This window comes from Scyliorhinus torazame, chromosome 6, assembly GCF_047496885.1.
Source record: "Scyliorhinus torazame isolate Kashiwa2021f chromosome 6, sScyTor2.1, whole genome shotgun sequence".
Lineage (NCBI taxonomy): Eukaryota > Metazoa > Chordata > Chondrichthyes > Carcharhiniformes > Scyliorhinidae > Scyliorhinus > Scyliorhinus torazame.
Window position 1 is genome coordinate 178188615 of NC_092712.1, and position 16730 is coordinate 178205344.

At 48.1% G+C, this 16730-nt stretch overlaps 1 protein-coding gene across 2 annotated transcripts in view; it reads left to right on the forward strand.

Annotated features, from left to right (window-relative positions):
• scin (scinderin) overlaps positions 1 to 16730 on the forward strand; it is a 231649-nt gene that overhangs the window by 203507 nt on the left and 11412 nt on the right. For both annotated transcript variants that reach the window (XM_072509136.1, XM_072509137.1), the window contains 2 exons: positions 7754 to 7831; positions 11932 to 11992. In XM_072509136.1, the coding sequence (XP_072365237.1) occupies positions 7754 to 7831; positions 11932 to 11992 (139 nt within the window). The remainder of the gene's footprint in view (positions 1 to 7753; positions 7832 to 11931; positions 11993 to 16730) is intronic.

Genomic DNA, 16730 nt, shown 5'->3' on the forward strand with positions numbered 1-16730 from the left:
AATATTTTACATTATTGTTTGTGCCAGTCACATTTTAACAGTATCAGTGCAGGAAATAGGACGTCTTCCCATTTTTTGGCATTTAGTGTTCCTAATCAGATGTAGCAGTGACTAATGCAGAAATAAAGAGAACCCCAACACAATCTCAGGGGCAGAAATGCACTACTTACAGTTTTTAGAAACAAAGAAACATCTTTAAAGATTCTGTCATACAGCTTTATGCCTGCGGCATTTCCTCATTTTGGAGTTTCCTCCTATAATGTTAGTGGGAAAGCTACAGATATAATATTCTTTATTATTGTCGCAAGTAGACTTACATTCACACTACAATGTAGTTACTGTGAAAACCCCGCTCGTCGCCACATTCTGGCGCCTGTTCGGGCCCTGAGGCCTGTCCTCAATGACTGTGGAATAAATGTACCAGGATTGGTATTGAATTCCAGTTTAGTCCTCGCTGAGTTAACGTATTCAGCTAGAATGCTACAATTGACTTTGGTAATCTCAGGCTAGAGAAGCAGCAAAATAAATTAGCCAACTGGCAGAAAGTACATTTAGGTGAGGTTTGGACTTCCCACTTACTCCCACAGCTCCTACTTGATGAATGATCAGCAGAGTGAGGTACAGAAAGGCTTGTGCTGCCTTTGGAATTGTACTGCAATAAAAATTAATAGGCTAAAGAGAGGGAAAACAATGTATAAGTTTAGCGACCAGGTTTTCATGGAGAAGGCGGGAAGGCCGAGTTGGAAGACTTCCTGACCTGGCAGACTTGTCTCACGGGAACATAGAAAATGAGAGCCCTTGTCAGCCCTTTCAGCCTGCTCCGCCATTCAATATGATCATCCCTGATTCTCTACCTCAAAACAACACTCCTGCCCTCTCCTCATTCCCCTTAATACTGTTACAGTCCAGAAACGTATCTGTGTCCTTCTTAAATATGATGTGGAGATGCCGGCGTTGGACTGGGGTGAGCACAGTATGAAGTCTTACAACACCAGGTTAAAGTCCAACAGGTTTGTTTCAAACACTAGCTTTTGGAGTGCTGCTCCTTCCTCAGGTGAATGAAGAGGTCTGTTCCAGAAACATATATATAGACAAATTCAAAGATGCCAAACAATGCTTGGAATGCGACCATTAGCAGGTGATTAAATCTTTACAGATCCAGAGATGGGGTAACCTCAGGTTAAAGAGGTGTGAATTGTCTCAAGCCAGGACAGTTGGTAGGATTTCGCAGGCCAGATGGTGGGGTATGAATGTAATGTGACTTGAATCCCAGGTCCCGGTTGAGGCCGCACTCATGTGTGCAGAACTTGGCTATAAGTTTCTGCTCGGCGATTCTGCGTTGTCGCACGTCCTGAGGGCCACCTTGGAGAACGCTTACCCGGAGATCAGAGGCTTGAATGCCCTTGACTGCTGAAGTGTTCCCCGACTGGAAGGGAACATTCCTGCCTGGTGATTTTTGCCCGATGTCCGTTCATTCGTTGTCGCAGCGCTCCGAAAGCTAGTGACATCGAAACAAACCTGTTGGATTTTAACCTGGTGTTGTAAGACTTCTTAAATATGTTCAGTGATTTGACCTCTGAAGACTTCTGTAGCAGAGAATTCTACAGGCTCACCACCCTCTAAGTAAAGACATTTCTCTTCATCTCAGTCCTAAATGGCCTATTTCGGTTCCTGATCCCCTTGTTCTAGATACCCTCCCCAAGCCAGGGGAGACAACATTCATGCGTCCAGTTTGTCCAGCCGTGTCAGAATTTTATACGTTTTAATTAGATCCCCTCTAAACTCCAGTAAATACAGGACTAGTCGGCCCAATCTTTCCGCATTTGACAATCCTGCCATCCCAGAAATTAGTCTGCTGAACCTTTGCTGAACTCCCCCGATGGAAAGTATATCCTTTCTGAGATAAGAAGACCAAAACAGCACACAATACTCAAAGTGTGGTCTCACCAAGAAAATGAAATGAAAATGAAAAAAAGACCCTGTACAGCTGCAGTCAGACATCCTTGTTCCTGTATTCAGGACCTCTTGCAATGAAGGCCAACATACTATTTGCCTTCCTAACTGCTTGCAGTACCTGCATGCTTGCCTTCAATGACTGGTGCATGAGGACAACTAGATCCCTTTACACATAAACATTTCCCCATTTATCATCATTTAAATAATACTCTGTCATTCTGTTTCTCTGTCTGAAATGGATAACTTCACATTTATCCAATTTATACTGAATCTGTAATGTACTTGACCACTCACTCAACTGACGGTAGCAGTAGAAGGGTGCTTTTCTGAATGGAAGACTATGACCAGCGGCGTTCCACAGGGATCAGTTCTGGGACCTTTGTCGTTCATAGTGTATATAAATGATTTGGAAGAAAATATAGCTGGTCTGATTAGTAAGTTCGCAGACGACACAACAATTGGTGGAGTTGTGGATAGTGAAGAGGATTGTCAGAGGATACAGCAAGATATGAACTGGTTGAAGTCTTGGGGGGAGAAATGGCAGATGAAGTTTAATCCGGACAAGTGTGAGGTAATGCACTTTTGAAGGTCTAATGCATGTAGGAATTACACAGTAAATGGTAGAACTCTTGCAAGTAATGACAGGCAGAGAGATCTGGACGTGCATGTTCACTGATCACTGAAAGTGACAACACATGTGGATAAGGTGGTAAAGAAGGCATACGGCATGTTGGCCTTAATTGGTCGGGGCATTGAATATAAAAATTGGCAAGTCATGTTGCAGCTGTACAAGACCTTATTTAGGTCACATTTGGAATGTTGTGTACGATTCTGGTCGCCACATTACCAGAAGGATATGGATGCTTTGGAGAGGGTACAGAAGCGGTTTACTAGGATGTTGCCTGGTATGGAGGGCATTAGCTATGAGGAGGGGTTAGATAAACTTGGTCTGTTCTCACCAGAACGACAAAGGCTGAGAGGCAACCTGATCGAGGCAAGTCATGTTGCAGCTGTATAGAACCTTAGTTAGGCCACACTTGGAGTACAGTGTTCAATTCTGGTCGCCACACTACCAGAAGGATGTGGAGGCTTTAGAGAGGGTGCAGAAGAGATTTACCAGAATGTTGCCTGGTATGGAGGGCATAAGCTATGATGAGCGGTTGAATAAACTTAGTTCGTTCTCACTGGAACAAAGGAGGTTGAGGGGCGACCTGGTAGAGGTGTATAAAATTATGAGGAGCATAGTCAGATTGGATAGTCAGAGACTTTTTCCCAGGGTAGAGGGGTCAATTACTAGGGGGCATAGATTCAAGGTGTGAGGGGCAAGGTTTAGAGGAGATGTCTGAGGCAAGGTTTTTACACAGAGTGTAATGGGTGCCTGGAACTCGTTGCTGGAGGAAGTGGTGGAAGCACGATAGTGATGTTTAAGGGCATCTTGACAAATACATGAATAGGATGAGAATAGAGGGATACGGACCCCGGAAGTGCAGAAGATTTTAGTTTAGTTGGGCAGCGTGGTCGGCGCAGGCTTGGAGGGCCGAAGGGCCTGTTCCTGTGCTGTACGTTTCTTTGTTCTTTGTAAGTGCATACGGTTTTAGTTTAGGCAGGTACCATGGTCGGCTCAGGCTTGGAGGGCCGAAGGGCCTGTTCATGTGCTGAATTGTTCTTTGTTCTTTGTCCAAATCATCTTGAAACCTCTTAACATGCTCCTCACCATTCACATTCCCATCAAGTTTGTGTTATCATCAAACTTGGAAATATTACTTTTGGTTCCCTCATCCAAATTATTGATGTATAGTATATTGAGAATAACTGGGGCCAAAGCACTGATACCTACGGGACTCCACTAGTTACTGCCTCACAGTTCAAAAAAGATCAATTTATGGGCAGCACGGTGGCGGAGTGGTTAGTACTGCTGCCTCACGGCGTCGAGGTCCCAGGTTCCATGCCTGCCCTGGGTCACTGTTTGTGTTGAGTTAGCACATTCTCCCTGTGTTTGCATGGGTTTCGCCCCTACAACCTAAAAGATGTGCAGGGTAGGTGGATTGGCCATGCTAAATTGCCCCATTATTGGAAAAAATGAATTGGGTACTCTAAATTTTTTTTCAAAAAAGGAATAAAAGATCAATTTATTCCTACTTTCTGTTTCCTGTCTGCTGACCAGTTCTCGGTCCATGCCAATATATTACCCCCAACCCCATGCACTTTAATTTTGCACACTAACTTCATGTGTGGGACTTTATCAAAAGCTTTCGGAAATACATCCACTGGTTTGCCCTGAACCATTCTATTAGTTACATCCCCAAAAAACTCCAGTATCCTTGTCAAACATGATTTCCCTTTCATAAATCCATGTTAACTTTGTCTAATCCCATCAATATTTTCTGTGCCCTGTTACGGCATCCTTCATAGACTCTAGCATTTTCCCTACTACTGATGTTAGGCTAATCGGTCTGTAATGCCTTGTTTTCTCCCTCCTTTATAAATATCTTCTTTAAAAGGATCTTTGCCAACCTGTTTTCATTTGGAGGAGGGGCCTGGAATGAGGCGGGCCTACTACCTCCGGAAGCCGGCAAGCTTCCGCGGCTGCCTCCATTTACTGGACATTGACCCAGTTTTAATGATAAATGTCAGTCCCTCAAACCCTCGCCTATCAATCCCCAATCCACATGTCCTCTCCATGCCCATGATAACCCCATACCATCTCCATGTCCTCCCATATCACCCATACATCCCCCATCGCCAGTCACCCAGTAACAACTATGAGCAGATATCAGGATATCTTTGAAATTGACATTTAAAAAAAATCTTGTAACAATCTGATGCAGCTTCCATATTCAAAGACATTTCATACTGAAAAAACTTTCCATCATAAAAAATTGTAAATTCCCTCAAGCGCTCAACCTGCAGTAAAAACAAACACGCATCCACTTACAATGGAAAGACAGGTACTCCTTTTATAACGTCTTATCACTGTCCATCAAATTGTGAACACGGCCCTTCTGTTCAGCTGAGTGGTTCTGGACCTATTGAAACTCAGCTGAGCATTCATAACAACCCTAACCTTCAAAACCAAAATTAGAAAAATATCAACAATGGCGTCCATTAAAACTGAAACACCAGCTGGCCATTTTTTTAAGTTGGGTCTGCTGTGTCATTTCCATTTCAAAATACAGGGGGCGATTCTCCGCGGCGCGGACCAAGTGCCCGCGCCGCCGTGAACACCGTCGCATTTCACGACAGCGCGAACAAGGCCGGGCACAACCTATTCTGGCTCCCACAGCGCTGGAGCGGTTCACGCTACTCCAGCATCCTTACACAGCGCCAAATGGGCGCTGCGCCAACCCGTGCATGCACAGTTGGGCTGCGCCATCGTCTGCATGCGCGGGGAGCTTCTTACGCGCAACGGCCCCTCACCAACATGGCGCCGGTGTTCTGGGGCCGTGCGCGGAAGGAGGTAGGCCCGGGGGGGAAAGGCCGGCCCGCCGATCGGTGGGCCCCGATCGCGGGCAAGACCCCATCGGAGACCCCCCCCCCCCCGCTGAAGGAGCCCCCCTCCACAGATCCCCCCCCCCCCCCAGTGTTCCCGCCGGCAGCGACCAGGGATGAACGGCGCTGGTGGGAACCTTTTGTGTTGTAGCGGCCGCTTGGCCCATCCGGGCCGGAGATTAGCCGCTCGCCATTTGCGGCGATTCTCCGAGCGACCTGGCGCGAATCATGCAGCGCTGGTTTCGGCGGGGGGGGAGAATCGCGTGCGGGGGTCGGGGTGGCGTGGCGCGTCACGTGGCGCCCCGCGATTCTCCCACCCGACATGGGGGGGGGAGAATCGCGGCCACAATGTTAATCAATTGCGTGTAGCAGGTTCTGAAATTTGTTCAACAATTAACACTTGAGCAGTGGATATGAGCCCCCGCACTTCCGATTTTGAGTCCGCTCATGTGCACGGCGGCAGCCTCGAATGGCGCACCAAGCGCCATGACGGACTCGGACCGGGGAGGCCGATTGAAAACGTAGATCCTCCCGATCTGCCGCGCGCTTGAGGATCTGGCCGCACGAGTATTAACCCCGGCCGTCTATAAAGCCCCCCCCCCGGTGTCCAACCCCCCCACTCCCCACGAGGGCGGCCGCGGACTGAGTCCGCAGCCACCAAGCGAGCATCCTGACCGGCAATAGGTTAGTTCCACATCGTCGGGAACTCGGCCGTTCGGGAGCGGAGAATCGCTGGGCTGGCCTCTGTCAATGGGCCCCATGCCGCACAGCGTACCTCCCAATCACGCCGATTCCTGGGTTCTGGAGAATTGCCGGATGGGCGCCAGGCCCAATATCGGTGTGAAATTGGATTCTCCTTCCCCGCGCCGAAATCGTGTTCGGCGTGGGGCTGCGGAGAATCCAGCCCCAGACTTCTTTGGAGCGGGATTTCAAGACCTTTCAATTAAAGAATTCCAGTAGCAGGTGATAGGTTTTTTTGTTGGTTCCCCACTTGGAATTGCATTTCCCCATGGCTCATTACTCCTCTGAGCTGCCTTGAACCACATTCTTACCAGAACGTGCCCAACACCATGAAAATAACTGGCTGTCTGAAAAGGCTACTCCTACCCCAGACAAGAGCAAGATTGCTGGAGGGTGCTGAGTGAGTGCTCTTTCACCACCCACATCCTTAACCCAGAGCCATACAAATACCACACAATAGGAAAGGAGACAGAATTGTGTCCGGACTGCCATTTCTAAATTCCCCCTCCCTCTGGTGGAAATGTGAAAATTTGGGCCCAGGCATTTGTTTTTGTAACAATAAAAATAATCTTTATTCATAGAATCATAGAATTTACAGTGCAGAAGGAGGCCATTCGGCCCATCAAGTCTGGACCGGCCCTTGGAAAGAGCACCCTACGCAAGCCCACACCTTCACCCTATCCCTGTAACACAGGAACCCCGCCCAACCTTTTTGGACACTTAGGGCAATTTAACATGACTAATCCACCTACCCTGCACATCTTTGGACTGTGGGAGGAAACCTGAGCACCTGGAGGAAACCCACGCAGAACGGGGAGAACGTGCAGACTCCGCACAGACAGTCACCCAAGCCAGGAATAAGTAGGCTTACATTAACACTGCACAAAGTTACTGTGAAAAGCCCCTAGTTGCTACATTCCAGCACCTGTTCGGGCACACGGAGGGAGAATTCAGAATGTCCAATTATCTCACAGCACATCTTTCGGAACTTGTGGGAGGAAACTGGAACACCTGGAGTATACCCATGCAGACACAGGGAGAACATGCAGGCTCCGCACAGACAGTGACCGAAGTCGGGAATCAAACCTGGGACCCTGGTGCTGTGAAGCAACAGTGCCAGCCACTGTGCTACCGTGCCGCCCAGAGGTGTCTTTTTATTTTAAATTCAAATAATTCCACATTCATATTCCATATGAATGTTTTATGAATTTTCTTAGCTGCACTGAATATAATACAGTTGTGATTCTCTGAAAGTATATGTTCTGCTTCTGTTTGATACCTTTTGGGAATCATCTGTTTATCGGTAACGATAAACATCAACTTGACTATTATCTGTAAAATGCTTCAAATTGACTTGATTCATGTTACAAGTCACACAAACAACTCTCCAAATAAGCATTGTGCTTAATACAGAGTAAATCCAGTTTATGGTACAATTGTTCTGGCTTATAATGCTAGAATCATGGCTTTTGTTTTCAAATTATGTTCACCAATAATGTTAACCAAAGTTAGTTTACGTGATGTACCAATATGCAATGTGATAATGATAATATATTCTTCCTTTTAGATTGAGGAGGTTCCAGGGGAATATACGCAAGATGATTTAGCTGAAGATGATGTCATGCTATTCGATGTTTGGGATCAGGTCTGTCAAGGAAATCTTTAAACTCATATGCGAAATTGGTTTATATGACAAATGTGACACACGTGTACATAAAGTTCAGCTTCTTGCTACCCCATCCCATCACCATCACAATTTATGTTCTTTTCAGATATATTAATAATCAGGCTTTAATTACCCAGATTTAGATATCAAAAAACCAAATCCGCCATCTTACTTGCTCCAGCAGCCTCCAATAAATTCTACCCACTGTTTTTAGCTTAGGTAGAGGGAAGAGAAATGGGGCAGTATTCTCCATCCTATCACACGAGAAATCTAGTGCGGCAGGCCCCCGGGATTTTCCGTCTCGACAGCCGGCCAATGGGGTTTCCCGTTGTGGGCAGCCCCATGCCGCCGGGAGATCCCCGGCCTGCCGACGAAATGGAGAATTCCGACAGCGGAGAATTCAGCCCCCGATCTCCAAAGACCCTGAGTGTACATGGCCTTTTGCTGCTGGCACCTCCTTCTCCACCATTTCCAAAGAGCTTGTCCTATATGCTACCTTTACTCAATATCCCTGTCACGCAGCAGGCCACGGGAGGTGGTAACTGCAGTCCCATGACTGGGAACAAGTATTCTGAGCAGAACACTTGAAGTTAGGACCACGCCCTTCACCACGTGCAGTGGTGACACTCATTGACAGCACTATTTGCGGACCAACTTGTAGTTGACGCGAGCTGCACAGATGCATTTCCTCTGATCCTGTTTATGAGTTTCATGAGCTTGAACCAATTAGGTTAATCTGAAGTAGAAATCTGAACGAAACTTGAGTTACTTCAATCCTAATATTATTTCAAAGGGTCTTATAAGGACATGTATGTCGCCTAAAATTATATTATTGAAGGCTATATGAGAGTGTAGGATTGCATGTTAAAATATGTTTCTAATTAGGAATTTTCAGTTGGGAGGTGAAATAAGTAGCGTCCGTATCATCCCCAATATAGGAAATACATTTGAGGAGGGTCATTCCATGAAGCCTTGGATTGCATTCTCTCATTTCACTTTATGTGTAATGGGGCAAGAAAGAGATACACAAATGCTGAGTCAACTAGATCGTATCATGAGATGCTGCTGACATCTCCTTTTACTTGCAAACAGGCAGAAAGTGGTGCAAACAAATTTTGCTCCTGCTCCCTTCCCACATCCTAAGGTGTGGTACTTATTCTATACATCACATAAAATTGAAAAACTAAGTGAAATCTTCAGGATATGAACTCACTGACTTTTAGGTTCTCGGGCGCGATTATCCAAGCCCCGCACTGGACCGGAGAATCGGCGCAACCGCGCCACGGCGCCCTGACGCCGCCGCGTGATTCGCTGAGGTGCGGAGAATCAGCGCCATTTGCGCCGCCGCATTTGACGCGGCGCCGGTCGCGGGCAGCTATAATCGGCGGGGCCGCCAATTCACCGGCCCAGATGGGCCGAGCGGCCGCGCGGATACAACAGAGTCCCACCGGTGCCGTTCACCCCTGGTCGCTGCCGGCAGGAATTCTGCGCGAAGGGTCGGGGGGGCAGCCTGTGGGGCGGGGAAAAGTGCTCCTTCACCTGGGGGTGGGGGGGGGAGGGGGGGGTGCCTCCAATAGGGTCTGGCCCGTGATCGGGGCCCATTCTCCCCCCCCGGGCCTACTTTGTTGCGTGGCCGGCCCCTGAATCCCCATGCCATGTTGCGTCGGGGCCGGCATGCTGAAGAAGAGCCCCGCTCATGCGCAGGTTGGTGCGGGCCAACTGCGCATGCGCGGGTTGGCATGGTGCCCATTTGGCGCCAGGAAGGGAGGCTGGAGTGGCGTGAACTGCTCAAGCACCATGCTAGCCCTCTGTGGGGGACAGAATAGGTTGTGTCCGGGCCCTGTTTGCGCCGTGATGAAATGCAACAGCGTTCAAGACGGCGCAAACACTTGGCCTCAATATCGGAGAATCGACCCCACGGTCTTTGGAGAGCATTTCTCTTCCCTCTACCTAGGCCAAGAACGATGGGTAGAATTTATTGGAGCCTTCGGGAGCAAGTAAGATGGCGGGCAAACCCAGAGAATCTCACGGAAGGTTCCGCACCTAACTCCCGGTGGAGGGATAACTCTTCCATATTGAGTATGCAACGCAAAGGTGGAAACATGGGAAAGTCACTCACCAATGGTTGGATGTCAATTAAACTTGCTAATGAACCACTTAAATCCAATTAACCCTGAGCCCACTGGTGGCTCAGGAATTAAATGGGCCTCTCAGGGGCCTCCCTGAAACTCACCCAGCAAACCCTGTCAGGATATCCAGTGCATGCTGTGGGGGTCCCCTCATTCACAGGCAGTTAGTGCCTAATCAAGGGACCCTGCATCAGGACGCCAAGGGGCAAATGAAAGCCAGCCCCTGTCCTTGCTTCTGAAAGTCGTTCCTTCTCTCACTCGCAACCCACTCCCTGCAAACCCCTTCCTTCACACCACTTTCCCTCCAGGTATACCTGGTGAAGGCCTAGTACAATACCACCAGTAACCACCACTCCTAGTGGCTCTACTGGAATTAGGGAGCTGCTGATCTTTGATTGGGTGAGAACTGCTGGGGAGAGTATTTCCCCCCGAATGGGGTCTTGTTCAAGTGGGAGACCAAACAGTGCCATGGTAAATGCCTGACTCCCTATAGTTCCATCGGGCCTTCCAGTGAAAAGCGACGTGAGTTTTCCACCTATTATATAACCATGGACAGGAGGACTGTCGTCAACAAAATTAAATTGTATGAAGAAGCTACTCATGGAAATCTTCCACATCTTTCAGACAGATCTGCAGCCTCGGAGCAGGACAGGGGCAGCAATGGCTGTGGCGTGGCAGTGTTGGTGATCATGGCTACAATTTTCTTTGCATGGAGATCAGTTCCAGGCCGTAGCAGGTGACAACTCCCCTCCACTGCTGTGTAAAGGAGGGGACTGATGCTCCAGTTACAAAGAGGGAGGAATACGTTGCATTCTCTCTTTTCAAAGTTTTGCCAGGATAGCAGCCTGCCTGATGGTCCATGAATCCATTGGAAGCAAACACATGGGTTTGCGGGTGGGAACGTGTAAATATTGAGATGCACCACAGCTACAGATGGGTCCACTCCCTGAATGTGTAATTGGTGTGTGGCAAATACTCTGCGTATTATCCTGATGAATGTCCATTATGCTGGCAGCAATCATGATGTATTCATTCGGCGCCAGTCTGCACTTGCTCATTATTTTAACAATCACATCAAATCACCGAGTTGCTGCTGGGTGACAAGGGCTGTTCACTGACTACCTGGCTCATGACTGCAGTGCACAATTCAAACACACAAAGTAACATTCATATAAAGGGAGCCATTCTGCCATATGAACCTTCACAGAATCACAGAATTTGCAGTGCAGAAGGAGGCCATTCGGCACATCGAGTCTACACCGGCCCTTGGAAAGAGCACCCTACCTAACCCCACACCTCCACCCTATCCCCACACTTCCACCCTATCCCCGTAACCCCATCTTAACTTAACTAAATTGAACAGACAATGGGAGTGCTCAATCAACACTCACAACACAACTGTCTGAAGCTCTTTGAAAGAGTCCTCAAGTACTTGTTGGAGTGTGTGTCACAGTTTATCGTAATCTGCTGTATCCTGCACAACCATGCCATTATGCAAACTACCCCTTACCATCAGGTACATAGTGAGTAGCTGAGGAGGATGGCGGAGGAACATGACGATGGCAGAGTGAAGAAAACAAATGGTCTTTCTGGCCAGACTGTCCGTGATAGGCTCATCTGACTCCAATCGCAACTCGCAAAATGTGTGTCTTTCAATTGGCATTCAACCCACAGAGTGATGCACTTCCAATTAAATTTCCAAATACTTTGCGAACATTTACTGTTAAATGGCATCTTGTAAATACACTTTTGATTGAACCTTATACAGTGTAGCCATGCCTATCTCTCATTATCTTCATCTTGGTGGGAAGTTTATAAAGAGATAGATGTTCAGCAGGTGCTTTTACATATAACTGCTAGCATACAAGTGAATATGTAAATTGTTTTGTAAGTATAAATTATTTGCAGTGTGACCTGAGATCTGTATGGCAATTGTCTGTTAATATTTAGGTCTTTATCTGGATCGGAAGTGATGCCAATGAAGTGGAGAAAACTGAGTCAGTAAAATCGGGTAAGTGGGAATTATCTTTGTGTGTTATGCAGAGGGATGATTTTCTAAGGGTGAAAAGATCAATTTCTCAAAGTTTCAACAGAACTGATCAATGAAAAAATAATTCATTTGATCCAGAGAATGGCAGCCTTGTCATTCGCCCAATTTCCCTCTTCTTTCCCTCCACCTGTCTTTCGACTTTCTGTCCCTTCTCCTCTTGAAGCTCTGAACTTGTGCTTGGATAGAGTTTCACACAAATTGCCCATTATCCTGAGGCCCACTGGAGTGCCATTACTGCTCTCCCAGCTGAGCTTGGCCAATTCAGCATAGAGCAAGGATTGAACTGGGATTATTCACTTTCATGTTGGTTTACCAATGAAGTCTTGGGGAGCTCACAAGTAGAAATCTACATACCAAAAATCTTGGCACTGTTTATGTCTAATATATTGAATTTATCAAACAACGCCTGCTACTTTTTTCAAATTTAGAGTGCCAATTCATTTTTTTCCAATTAAGGGACAATTTAGCATGGCCAATCCACCTCCCCTGCACACCTTTTGGGTTGTGGGGGCGAAATCCACGCAAACACGGGAACAGTGTGCAAACTCCACAAGGACAGTGACCCAGAGCCGGGATTGAACCTGGGACCTCGGGGCCGTGAGGCAGCAGGCTAACCACTGCGCCACTGTGCTGCCCTACTGTGTGCAATATTAATGTGCTATTTCCCTAATGAGAAATGTCTGTTTTAATCAATTCCTATAGAGATGGAAGCATTCCTTCCCAATGGAATAGCAATGTTTGCTGTTGCTATTTCTCCCACTGTAACATACAGATTCTGCAGCTGTTTCAAGCTATCTTAAATTAGCAACTGTAATTTTCTCTGGTCCCGTGACACACTTATGTTTACTCTATTTGATGTTTAAAAATGAAAAGATAAAAGTAATTGGATTTCCTTCAGTTGTAGTTTATGTGTTGTAAGCAAAGATCTGAAATGTACGATTTACATTCTTTCAGCGTTATTTCCTGTGTGTGACCTATTATTATTTTATCAGGATAACATTGGGATATGGGGAGGTACATTGTTCACAGCTGTATGTTAGTGCTCACTGTAAGGGGTCCTTAGCTCTAACTAGTTGGAACAACTATAACATCTTCCTGGACTAATCAAAATGACAGCAGAAACTCCACAGGTTTATTGTCTGAGACACACCTTTTAAATCTTTAATCTGGGCCTGTAAAAATGCAATTGTAAAAATCCTGGGAGGTACTTTAACATCGGTGGGTGTAGGTTTGGTTCGATGGGACGGTTAAGTTCCAGAAAAAATGCAAGCCCCAACTTGTCGACTTCCGCATTTACCTTCAACACATAAAGCTGTAATTACACAAAACCCTCAGGAAAGTGGGTTTTCAATTTCAATCTGTTAATGACTCACTTACAATGATATTAACATGAAGTTTGCAATTTGATGTGGGTGCTCTGAGTTTCCTGAAACTTGCCGGTAAAAGGGAGGCAAGAATACAGCAACAATTGAGGGGCTGAAGACACGACAAGGAGATATGATAATAAATACTGACACTTCACAACTGCTTACTTGCCAGTTTGTGTGAAAGATTTCTGAACAACACTTGTGCTGAAAGAAGAGAAGTAACTTTTTAAACTTTGGTGATTCCATCTTTTAATCTGCACTTCGAAACTCTGATCGATCATATCTGATTGGGTGCCTCACATGCTATGTTGTTTTGGGCTTCAGATGAGGACCAAGATGAGCAGTAACAGGAGTAGCAGCAGCCCTCTGTTCATAGACCTATTGCTTCACAGAACAGAAAGGATCAGCAGAAAGATACAGCTCACAAGAGGAAATCATGGGCTAGATTCAACATCGACGCGACCCACCGCTTCGCCGACAGCACCCTCATGCCCGCAGATTTCCCGACGGTGTGGGGATGCCCACAATGGGAACTCCCATTGGCCGGCTGCTGAGGCTGCATATTCCACTGAGCTGTCGCACATCAGGTGGCTCTCCTCCAGAACACAGTAAAATAGGCACTTTTGGATGAATTTAGCCCGAAAATTCAGATTCGTTCTACTTGTAAATAGAAAGGAAGAGGAAAGGAACACTATGCCAGCAATTGGTAGCTCAAGGGACCGCAGGGAAGGTAGAAGCGATGGAAAAGGACAGGACCAGCAAGCGAACGAGTCGGTGGACCCACGAGGCGAGAGGTCCCCGGCCACCCCCGAAAGAGGGAGACCGAAGACCTGAACAACAATCTCCCGCAACCCGTCCCCCGTCCCCCACACACACCTGGAGAGGGATGGAAGATATTCCTGACTAAGAAATTGACCACGATGAGGGAGGCAATCAAAGTGGAGATCCAGGTGGCGGGCAAGGTGGCAGAGGTGGAGGCGCTGGTTGGCATGCAGCCGGTGATCGACGGACCGGGAAAGAAGCTGGAGGCTCAGGGTACTGGTCAGCATGCAGCCGGTGATTGACGGACCGGGGAAGAAGCTGGAGGCTCAGGGCACTGGTCAGCATGGAGCCGGTGATTGACTGACCGGGGAAGAAGCTGGAGGCTCAGGGCACTGGTCAGCATGGAGCCGGTGATTGACGGACCGGGGAAGAAGCTGGAGGCTCAGGGCACTGGTCAGCATGGAGCCGCCGGTGATTGACTGACCGGGGAAGAAGCTGGAGGCTCAGGACACTGGTCAGCAGGCAGCTGGTGATTGACGGACCGGGGAAGAAGCTGGAGGCTCAGGGCACTGGTCAGCATGCAGCCGGTGATTGACGGACCGGGGAAGAAGCTGGAGGCTCAGGGGACGATGATCCAGGAGCTTTAAAAGGCATCAGCTGACCAGAGCAACAGGATGGTTGCTCTAGAGGCCAAAATAAAAAGGTTGGTGGCGACCCAGGGGTCTCAGCGTCAAAATATTCGAATAGTGGACCTGCCAGCAGGGATCGAGGGCAGGGACCCGACAGACTATGTGGCCTAGATGCTGGGCATCATGGTTGGAAGGGACAACTTCCCCAAGTCGCCAAAGACCAACAGGGCACACAGGTCACTCTGACCGAAGTCCAAGGCCGGAGAGCAGACAAGGGTGATAATCGCCAAACTAGACAGGTATCAGGATCGGGAGGCGATCCTGCGTGGGCTTGGCAGACAAAGCGAGTAGTTGGGAAGGACACAGAATACAGGTGTACAAAGACATTGGGACAGACCTGGCAAAGCGCAGGGCTGAGTTCAACCAAGCAAAATCGGCCCTGTACAAATTTGGAATAAAACTTGGGATGTCATGCCCAGCTAGGCTCTGGGTGACATTCCAGAATGAAGAACATTATTTTACCACCCTGGCAAGGGCGGAGGAGTTCATGCGGACGAAGACCTGACCAGGGGCTGACAAGGCAGTGATGAGAAAGATGCAGAGAGAAAAAGAAGAAAGAAAAGTGATGGACGTGAACAATATTTACGCGGGATAATACTGCCTCGCTTGAGCATGAGCACCAGCTCAGAGGGAGGAAGGGGCAAGGGCAGCAGAGCGCAGGAAAGGGGGAAGAGGAGCCAGAGGGATGGCAATTGATCAGGCAAAAGGAGGGGCAAGATGATCCCCGGGAGGGGGACCACCACACTAACAGGGAAAGCTAGCGCCAGGAGGTATGAAAGCAAGGAGGGCTGCAGCGTATCTCCCAGTGGGGAGAGAGCGTCTGGCAGGGGGTGGTGAAACAATAGGGGCAGGGAAGGGGAAGGTAGGGAGGGTGAATAGGGAGGGGAGGGCACAGGGGAGAGGGGGAAGGTAGAAAGGGAGACAGAGGGGGGAAGGGTGACCACGGGTGAACATAATGAGAGGGAAGGGAAGGGTTTCAGGCTGGCTACAGCAGGTCTGGTTTGGGTTGAGGGAACAAGATGTCACCATAAGGATCCACTTTGAAGGGCCCCGAAACAAAGGGAAATCCCTGAGTGCAGGGACGCATCCGCCAACTAAATAAGGCTGATCCTGCAGGAAGGGGGGGACAAAAAAAACCCACCTGGATTATCACCTGGAATGTTAGGGGACTTAATGGCCCAGTGAAAATATCCAGAGTCTTCGCCCTTCTGAGAAGTTTGAAAGCTGACATAGTCTTCCTCCAAGAGAAGTACCTGAGTGTGAATGAAGGGCTGGGTGGGACAGACCTGCCATTCCTGTTATGGAACAAGTGTTAGGGGGGTAGCCATTCTGGTGAGCAAGAGGATGATGTTTATGGCGACAAAGATATGTTATGGACCAAGGGGGACGGTACATCATGGTCAGCGGTGCCCTAGATGGGGCACCGGCAGTTTTGGTAAACTTGTATGCACCCAACTGGGCCGACACAAAATTTATAAAGAAGACCATGGTGGAACTTTGACTGTACAGGACTCATTGACAGACCAATCAAACCCCAGAACGGGGAAACCGACAGGCATGGCTAGTGAACTGGGAACCTTCATGGAATATGGGGGCAGTGGTCCCATGGCGGTTTCTGCCACCGGCTGAGAAGGAATTCTCATTTTTCTCATTCGTACACACGATCGACACCTGCATCAAATTCTTTGCAGTGGGGAAATAGGTGCTTCCAGAAATAGTCAGAGGGGAATATTCTGCGATTGTCATCTCCGACAACGCTCCAGATTACATGGATATGGATGTGAGATTGGAGATGGGCCGTGCCCAACGGCCCATAGGGAGGTTGGACACGACCCTCTTGGGCCGACAAGGTCTTCTGACATAAAATATCACAGGCTATAG